Here is a 10,113-nt window from a genome sequence, read left to right as displayed (position 1 = left end):
TGCCCCTCCCAAACGTCTTTGTTTTCCTCTCTGCTGCAGGAAAACCAAAGTTTCTTTGTTTCCTGACATGTTTGCCCAGTCGCCTGATTCCCTGTAATTTACAGATTACCAGATTTCTGAGTCTAATCAGCCATAATAAAGCAGCTGAAAGGGAAAACATTGATTTCCGGGTTGCCATGGTTACCGCCCTGTCGGTGGCTTCAGGTTCTCCCAGTCTGCAGTAAATCACATCACCGTTTACAGAAGCATCCTAAACATAAATACCTACTGCTAATCAGAAGCTTTTAGCGCACTGCCGCTAATCTGCTAATAGCAGTGCTAGTTTTTCATTTAGTCCATTAGCATATTTGCTATCATTTAGCACATTTATCGTCCCCTAAATTAATTTTACAGTGCTAAATTACTTTGCTGTATTATAATCTTTTAGTTGAATAAAGTTACACGTCTGTGTTTTTTCTGACCCATCAGTTTCTGAAGCTTTGCCATGTTGGCTCAATACTTTAGCATTAGCTTCTGCTAAATACCATGCTAGTTTAGTTCTTTAGTGTTAGCTTCTGAAAAATAGTTTAGCATGTTAGTGTTAACTTCCAGTAAACACCATGTTGGTTTAGCTGGTTAGCGTTAGCAGAACTGTTTTTTATTAAACTCGGAGATAGCAGCGAAAAAGTATTTACAGCCTTAAAAGTTATTCTAGTTTTGCTTATTTTTACCACTTTCATGTTTCAGATCATCAGTCAGCTTCAATAATAATATAAAGTTAATAGAGTTTATTTTAGTTTATAATTGAGTTTAGTTTATTTTTAGTTTGGTTTTTCTGTTTTTTACTGCAGTTTTCACTCTTCAGACGAGAAGAAACAAAATAAAAACCAGCTGTTTTGTGTTTGCAGTCGTGGATCCGGCCTCTAACCTCCGAGTCCTCGAGGTGGCCTCCAAGTCCATGCGGCTGAGCTGGGACGCCTCCGGCGGAGACGTTTCAGGCTACCGGGTCCAGATAATCCCCATGATGGCCGGCAGCAAGCAGCAGGATCTGTACCTGGCCTCGTCTCAGACCTCCGTGGTGGTCAGAGACCTTTCTCCTGACACCGCGTACCAAGTCAACGTTTTCGCCATGAAGGACCTGATGTCCAGTGAGCCTGTGACGGTCATGCAGAAGACAGAACCTGTTAAAGTCTCCCTGGGTGCGTCCATGAAAATGTTTGACTCTTTTAAAGCTGAAGGAATGTTTTGTTGTTGTTTGAGTTAAAGCAGCACTTTGTGTTTGTGGTTTCCATCCAGAGTGCTCTCTTGGGGTGGATGTGCAGGCCGACGTTGTGCTCCTGGTTGACGGATCCTACAGCATCGGTGTGACAAACTTTGCCAAAGTGAGAGCTTTCCTTGAAGTTCTGGTGAACACCTTTGACATCGGCCCAAACAAAGTCCAGATCGCCTTGGTGCAGTACAGCAGGGACCCATACACCGAGTTCTACCTGAACACTCACCAAGACGTCAACGCCGTGGTCAAGGCGGTGAGGACTTTCCCGTATCGCGGCGGCTCTACCAACACCGGCAGGGCCATGACCTACGTCAGGGAGAAGATCTTCCAGACCAGCAGGGGGGCACGTGCCAACGTCCCCCGCGTCACCATCCTCATCACCGACGGCAAGTCGTCCGACGCTTTCAAAGATCCAGCCACCAAGCTGAGGAACACCGACGTGGAGATCTTTGCCGTGGGCGTTAAAGACGCCGTACGAAGTGAGCTGGAGGCTATCGCCAACGCCCCCGCGGAGACGCACGTCTACACGGTGGAGGACTTTGACGCCTTCCAGAGAATATCCAAGGAGCTGACGCAATCCATCTGCCTGAGGATCGAGCAGGAAATCCGCAGCATCTTCCAGAGACGTAAGTCATATTTACGCTTTAAGCAGATGACGCTGTGGTGTGTTCAGATTTATCGGCAAAAGGTTTAATATCGAAAGAGATTCAAGAAGCAGAGTTAGATCTCTGTTGTAGCTTCATTTATGAAAATCCTGAATAAGTTTATAATTTTCTTAAAGCCACAGAGGCCATTTTAACTCTCATGTCTCTCAGGTGTTGTCCACACTGTCTTTATGAAATTACTGGGATTGGTTTCAGAAAGGTTTTCATCTGTATGAACCAACATAAATACGCTCTTGAATGCTGTTTTAAACCAAACCTACAGGGGGCAGTGTAGCGCCAAACTGCTTTTAAACATCACAATATAAAGTTATTAAAACATATGTAGAAATATTAGCGCATTATTTGTCGCAGACTGTAATTTGAAGGACCATAAATCTCTGTTCTCAGTTTTCTCAAATCTGGCCATAGTTTTTATAAATGATCATTTTTAGTGATATAAAACTCTACTATAAAAATGTATCTGTGTATGTTTGGACTAGGCCTCAGTGCTACTGGGCTGACTAGGAAATGGTTGTTTCTGGTTCTGTTAACCCGGCAGATTCTGGCTTAACATGTCACACAGCTGTGCTGTCGTCACGCAGGATTATGACCTCTGACCTCTGCTGTAGTCTCAGGAATTACACGCCGGTTCCAGAGCCAGACGTCCACCTGAGCCCATGCTGTGGTTGGTGGAAACAGATGTGGAACCGTCACAACATCTGTTCTGGGGTTTAGCAGCGGAGCGTGTAAAGTGAAACATGTCCATGTGTTGCTGCGCGGCGGTTTATTAGCGCCCAGAGGAATGCGGGTCAGAACCGGGGTTCAGGGTCTTCCAGTCAGAGCCAGGCTGTCCCCGTAATCATTTGGTCTCCTGCTCAGTTAATTATCCGTCTGTGTGGAATGATGTCAGAGCACCAGGTGATGTTAGCAGTCTGGAACCTGCTGCACTGGTTGACATTAAACTGGTTCAGCCACGTCAGCGATTAAAGGTCCTTCGTATTTTACCTCCACTGGTGGAAACACAAAGTTTCCTCAGCCTCACTGCCTGCTGTACGTTATGTGATCTGTACGATCGCGTCTGTTTCTGCTGACATGCTGGTTGAAGAGGCTCCAGGTTTTTTCTGCTGGTTTTAAATCTGGCTGATCATCAGCGAGAAGGCCTGTTTCTGTTTGATTTAATGAAACCTTACTTCCACATCTGCTGTGTGGAACGAGGAACGTTTCCACACAAAGAACCTTTTCCAAGAACCAAAGTCGTTTTCTGGATCCACCGGAGAAAACGCCTCATTTCCTGTTCAACCAAACGAACATGGAAATGGCGGCGAGGCCGGGAACTTTTACTCTGACTGGAGACGACATCCGCCTGTGCAGAAAACAGTTTTATGATAATGTTCTGAAACATTATGATAAATGTTTCGTTTGGAGACGAGGCGCTGCTCTGAGGCGCAGCAACAGGCCGTTATCCAGGAGAGTTTTCTACATTAGCAGCATAAAGTTTAAATAATACAAGAATAAAGTCGTTCCATTAAAATAAATCTGATGACACGTACAAATTATGAAACAAGTCACATTTCACAAACTTTATTTCATAATAAAGTTGTATTTCAAATAGAATAAAGTCATAATAGTACAATAATTAAGTTGTAATATTAGGAGAATATAGTCGTTATAACATGAGAATAGTTGTAACAATACAAAACCAAAGTAGCAGCAATGTGTGAATAAAGTTGTTCTTCTATGAAAATAGTAATTAGGTCATAATATTACAAAGTTGTAATAATAAGAGAATTTTGTTGCAATATTAATCATATTAGGGGATGAATTAATATTTTTATGAAACCTGCAGGTTTAATGAACTTAATTTATTCCAGCTGCTCTATGTTTCTTCTGCCGCAGCCATTGGTTACAGAGGAGGCTTCCTGAGCTCTGATTGGCCGGTGGGCAGCCAATCATAGCCGCTGTGTGTCTGACTGCGGCTGGAAAGGACCGAAATGTTAGTTTGGTTGTAAGGAGGCGAGAAGGTGGAGCTGAGCTTCAGTTTTCTGTGAGTTTAATGTTGGAGACGACAGGAAGGACATTTAGTCCTTGGATCAGCCAGGGAGGCTTTCTGCTCCTTACTGTCCTCTCACTTTGGCCCATGTGAATTTCATTTCGAGTATCTGAAATAATTCGACTGCCAAAACAATTAATTGGAGTCGTAAACAGCAGAAACCCGAGCAGCCTTCAAAGCTGCGCCCCTCATCTCACGCTGCTTTCATGTTTCCTGTGTCCAGGCCGCGTTTCCCTGGATGTGTAAGACACATGGCACCTTTTGATCTCCGAGTCCAGAGCCAGTCCAGCATGTGGAAACAGTAAAACTGGGTCAAAGTGTTGTTTTTCTGCAGCTGACTCAGTGTCGCCGCCGTCACGTAAATAAAAGCCGACTTTGAAGCAGGTTCTTTGTTCTGCTCAGACGCAGCGCGGCGTTCCTGCAGCTGAGGTGACTCACGCCGCCTCTGATCGCTGATTATATAATCCTTACATAATGAGGGCTGGATGTGAGCGCGGCGGCCATGATGGAGCCGTCGGGCCTCCAGGCTCTGCATCTCCATCAGCTGAGGTCGGCCTCTCTACCTCCTGAACTACCGTTTTCCTTTCAGCGCTCCTGAAAGCTCCCATGATTTGTGTTTGTCTCCCTTCTGGTTCGGAGAAAAACGGCCTCCTAGAACCAGGGAGTTATTGAGAGGCTTTACGTTTTCCAGATGAAGCAGAGGTGATTGATGAGGCCGGGTTCTCCCGTAATGTGTTCACCGTGCCATGATGAATAAAGACCAGAAGGATAAACTGCAGCCTTCATTATCAGATCTGAAAGGATCCAATGAAATAAAATCTGCTTTTTACAAGACCATCAAAGCATTTCTCTGCGATGACTTTCAAAGGAAGACTTTATTTTTGTTTTTTCTTGAATTATTTAATTCTGAACACTAAAAAGTAAACTCACCTATTACTTTTTATTGGATAAAGCATCTGTGGCCCACATGGTGAGGAGAAAACCACTGGCAGACATCCAGCCTGTAGTCAGAAAAAACCCAAAATGGCTGAAACTCAGCGTCTGAGAGATGATGGTGTCTGGTTCAGATGAGTGGAAATCACAGCATGGAAGCTGGAATTATATGATCCTGACCCGAATCAACTCCGCTCTGAATATGCCAGCTAATGGATCTCCACCAGGTGATATATTTAAACAAAGGTTATTAAAAACAAGCCAATTTCTTGGTTTGGTAAACTTTATGTCCAGATTTATGAACAGACATCATCAGTTTGATCTACTTCAAGTGATTTATCTTCTAAAGCCCAAACGGACTCTGTACCTTTACGTTTCAGAGAATAACTGTCTAATGGAGCACCGGCTACAGAAGCTGGCTACAAATAGCTAACCTGTAATTTCTGAAGGATAATCTGAAAATCACAGGAGGCGACACGGTAATCCTGAAACCACTCAGTTAGAACATGACGTCAAAAATACATGAAACAAAATCTGATGGCTAGAAATGTATCTGGAAGTTAAAGATAAGATGCAGATAAGATAAAGCTCTGGTTTTGTTGGCTGTTTTGTAAAGTTTAAGTTGTTTTGAAGTTTTAGTATCGACTGATTCTGTAATTATGAATTTTGACCCCATTGAGGCCGAAATAACAGGCTGAAGGAAATGCTGTGATTGACACACGGTGGTATCAACATGGTTAACGTTAGCGCTTTAGCTTCCACCAAATACAGTGCTACAGTGATTTAGCATTAGCTTCTGCTACATACCATACATGCATAATGCTTTCGTGTTAGCTGTTGCTAAATATGGTGTGGATTTTGACCCTTTGCAACTGAAGCCATAATGGACGTCGGGAGTTATTCAGTTATTAACCGTAACCCTACGTCACAGACGGAGGGATTTATAAAAGTTGGAAATAGCTGCTTCAAAATCCACCCATACCTCCTTCCTCCTGACGTGTTGATCAAACTACCAGCTTTGCCTCAATTCACACCACGATTCACAATTATTCAGTCAAAAAAATCATGTCAAACAAAAAAAATTAAATTGTGATCAAAACTTTAAGATTTGCAAGAAATATTTAGTTTCAAACAAAAAACAAACTTCTCAATCAAAAAAAAAGAAACTGTGGTCAAAACTTTTTGAATTGTAATAATTATTTTAAAATAAATCAAAAAACAAAGTTAGCTGTTAGCACAGCTAAGTTTTTAAAATTCTGTTGAAGGTCCATGAAGGAAACCTATAAGTTTCTTATGAACGTTACCTGTATGATGTCATTTATGATTTGATTTATATAACTTTTAAATGTTGCTTTTGTTCTCAATTTATCACAAAACGATGATAAATAAATGATTTAATCTTGATAAAAATTCAAATTCAGAAATACTTTATTAATCCCAAAGAGAAATTAAATGTTTTTGTACCTCATTAATTTAGATCCTTCAAATAGTTATTGAAGATGGTGATGGCTGTTGGCAGGAAAGATCTCCTGTAGCAGTCTGCGTTACAGTGACTGAAGAAGCCTCTGACTGGAGATGCTCTGCCTTCCCTAGACATGAAGAGGACAGTCCGTACTTTTCTAAATAATCTCGCAGTAATCCCCCTTTCATAATCAAACAGAATCTGATGAATATATGAAATAATAAATGTTCTGTTAAAACGTCTTCTGGGTCCATCCGGCCCGGTTCTGTTAGCAGGACGTCTAACTGTGCGCCTCTCTCTCCAGAACTCGTCCAGCCCAGAGCCCTGGCCTTCTCTGACATCGGCTCCAGGAGCTTCAGGACCTCCTGGGAGATCGACGCTGACAACGTGGACTTCTTCATGGTCCAGTTCAAGCCGGAGGAAGACGCAGAGGGACACTACGTGTCCATGTCTGTCCCAGGGGACACCCGCACCGCCGTCCTGCCCCACCTCACCCCTCTGACCCGCTACGAAGTCAGGGTGTCGGCTCAGTACCCCAAAGGGGAGAGCCTAGCGGTTAGCGGCTACGAGACGACCACAGAAGGTACGCACCAGAAAACCACAGCGCACACACTGCTTCCGTTTGACCTCTGACCCAGTGACCGGACGGTTTATCATTCAATCTGTGGAAAGTATGTTGTTCAGACAGGGTCACACTTTGACTAGGCCACTCTTCACACCACTCTACAAGCGCTGCCCTCCCCCGGCAGCGCTAGGTTGAAGATGGCCGCCGTCTCCGATGGATTGTAAAGCGACAGCACGGCCATAAGACGGTCGCCAGGTGAAGGAAGCTGATAAAAGCTAACGGCTAATAGCAGCGGCTTTTAGCATTGACTGCAGCTTCTGACCCGGTTCTGGTTCTGTTTGCATATGGAGTCGGATCAGCAGTGGTGGGGTTGGGATGTGATGCGTTCACCGACTCAGGCTACTTCCGTCACTTTATTATTATCATTTCAGTCGTTTACGTCCAGATTCTTCTTCTGCTGCTGAATTAAGACGCTTGTCTCACGCTGATGATGTCACCGTTGATTAAACATTCAGACTCTTGGAAACAGTTCACGTCATAATTAGATCCACAGAGCGGACCAGATCGGGTTGTTCAGACTGCTGGGACCGGACCGAACCGGACCGAGTCCAACCGTCCTGCTGTGAGCGCAGCCTTTCATGTGAGGAATGTAAACGGGTCGGGTTGTTTGATCCGGTTCAGGTCAGGGCGACCGCGTTCGGCCCAACAGAACCAACCGAGCCACTGAAGCTCCGGCTGGAATGTTTCCGGACTCTTTGAAGGTTCTGCTGGGTTTCCAGTAAACTGTCTGACAGTTTTAGAGCGGCGCCGTTTCCTCCTCCTGGCCGGGTCCAGAACTAAAAGCCCAGTGAGTGGTTCCGACCCGCAGCCCGTAAAACCAAACTTTAATCTTTGAAGCTGTAAACGTCCTGATTGGAGATCCTCTGGACGTTCCTGCTGACCTTTGCCCTACGACCCCAGGGGAGGGGCGGGGCCTCACACATTGCTGACCTCCTGACCCGGCGACGCCACCCAGGAGGCTCCGGGTCGGACTGGACCGCCCTGACAAGCAGCAGACGGAGGCATCGGAGTGGGCCGGTCGCCATGGTAACGAGTGGAGGATCTTCCTCCAGACGTCCGCTGTGCTGCTCCGGTTCTGGTCCGGATTCTGTCCCTGGCCCGGTTCTGGGATCAAGCAGCTATAAGCCGTGCTGTGTAATGATCAGTAAGTGTTAACAGCGCGCTGTAAAAATGACTCACTGGTTGATTTAACTGATTTTTTAGCAGCAGTTATTCCAGTAGCAGCTGCTGCTGGAGGCGCTGCTCTCCCAGTTGGCCCAGTATAAAGAGCGTGCTGGTCCGCGGGAGCAGCTGGGAGTTGGGTTTCCGGGTCAGCGGGATGATGAAGGGAAAGTTTCCACTCCGATGCACAGGAAAGATTTTTTCCTGGTTTTCTGCGACTGATGCCAGAAAGCCGGTTTGGATCCGCGCCGCGTTTTGTAAAACATTCGTTTCATGTCAGAGTAACGACATTAATCTCTACTGTCCTGTTTATGGACAATTTATGAAAATGAAACAGCTGGGAAGTTTCTGAGGCGGGTGTAAATGCAGACATGATGGACATGAAATAATGTCAAGAAGAGGAGAAACACGGTTCTGCCTGCCTTTCTGGTTCTGGGTCGGGTCCAGCAGCCGTAAAGCGGTTCTGCTGTGAAACGTCCGGGCCAGGACGAACCGTGTTCTGGTTCTAGACAACCCGTTTCCCTGTTGCTGCAGGCTTTGTACTGTCCCTGAACTCACCAGTTGCTATGGTGATTGGCGCCCTTTTTTTCAAACTTAAAGATTAACTAAATCACAAATGAATTTATTTTGCAGATAAATTCATCTAGATGTGTTGCTAATCACCTTTAAAAAAATCAGATCCGTTGTTTGTTTCTGTTTTGATAAAAATTTGCTGGAATCGTCACTTTAGAAAAAAACATCTTTAGATTTATTGCTTTTTTTAAAAAAATTAGCTTTTTAAAATTTTTTTCAAAAGGTCAAATGGATTTGTTCTTTTTAAAAAACTCGTCAGATTTGTTGCTATTTTAAAAGAGCACATGTATATTTGTTGCTCATTTTTTTGTTTAAGTTGCTACATGTTCATTGAGTTAGCAACAGGGCTTCCTTCGCCCTGACCACGCCCCTTAGTGTCTCTTGGCTCCACCCACTTTGGTTGGGGGCGGGGCTTTGCTGACACAGGGGATTACTGACCCTTAAAGTTAGTGGTTGCCATGGTGATTCCTACCATTTTTTCTGTTAATTTTTCTCGTGCACGAACTCTGATGGATCCAACAGAGCCTTCAGGTCCAGTTTTTTCAAAACCAGTCAGCTGAAATTTACTGGGAGTGGATGAAAGTGGGCGTGGCTCTGTGCACTCGGGGCTCTGATTGGACAGGAACCTCTGGCAGTGGCTGGGAGGAGAACTGGATTTAATTGGGTTAGAACCACCATCATTGTCTAAGCTGAACATTCTGGGGGAAAATCAGGAAAAAACCTTAAAGTTAAACTGTAAAATGCATCAGAATGATTAAACTGAATGAGGCTTCTGATGTCTTTTAGAGTGTCGTTTGGAGTAATAACTTATTGTTGACATGCAGAGCTGAAATGGATTTATTATTTCTTGATCTGTGCTTAAATGTCTAATGTTGACATGTGAGACAAACATTCATGTTTAAATCCCTTAATGACTGAGTCTGCGGAGTTTTAAAGGGTGGCCCTGAGACGCTGATCCTTTAAAACGATCAGCTTTTATGGCCTCTGAAGCTCAGCTAATGGTTGAGGTTTACAGTAATTGCTCTTATAAACTCTGGCAGAATACCAAATCCTAAATCACGCCAGGCTGAGTCTGCAGAGAGAGCTGCAGTGATGCAGCTATACAGACTCTCAGGCTCAGCCTTCATTAAGGGAAGGTTACCTGTTAAACCACAGGGTGAAGCACTGAGCATGCTCAGTAGGTGTTAGCGCTGAGTAGGTGTTAGCGCTGAGTAGGTGTTAGCGCTCAGTAGGTGTTAGCGCTGAGCAGGTGTTAGTGCTGAGTAGGTGTTAGCGCTGAGCAGGTGTTAGCGCTGAGCAGGTGTTAGCGCTGAGTAGGTGTTAGCGCTGAGCAGGTGTTAGTGCTGAGTAGGTGTTAGCGCTCAGTAGGTGTTAGCGCTGAGCAGGTGTTAGCGCTGAGTAGGTGTTAGCGCT

At 44.7% G+C, this 10,113-nt stretch overlaps 1 protein-coding gene across 1 annotated transcript in view; it reads left to right on the top strand.

Annotated features, from left to right (window-relative positions):
• The window catches only part of col12a1b (collagen, type XII, alpha 1b), a 144,018-nt gene that overhangs the window by 22,311 nt on the left and 111,594 nt on the right, over positions 1-10,113 (top strand). Inside the window, exons 9-11 of the mRNA XM_015039518.1 lie at positions 888-1,178; positions 1,276-1,878; positions 6,646-6,924. Coding sequence (XP_014895004.1) covers positions 888-1,178; positions 1,276-1,878; positions 6,646-6,924 — 1,173 coding nt within the window. The remainder of the gene's footprint in view (positions 1-887; positions 1,179-1,275; positions 1,879-6,645; positions 6,925-10,113) is intronic.

This window comes from Poecilia latipinna, unplaced genomic scaffold, assembly GCF_001443285.1.
Source record: "Poecilia latipinna isolate Pla-1442-1.1 unplaced genomic scaffold, P_latipinna-1.0 Scaffold475, whole genome shotgun sequence".
Classification (NCBI taxonomy): Eukaryota; Metazoa; Chordata; class Actinopteri; order Cyprinodontiformes; family Poeciliidae; genus Poecilia; species Poecilia latipinna.
Note: the sequence above shows the minus strand (reverse complement) of the source record. Positions and strands in the feature narration are given on the sequence as shown.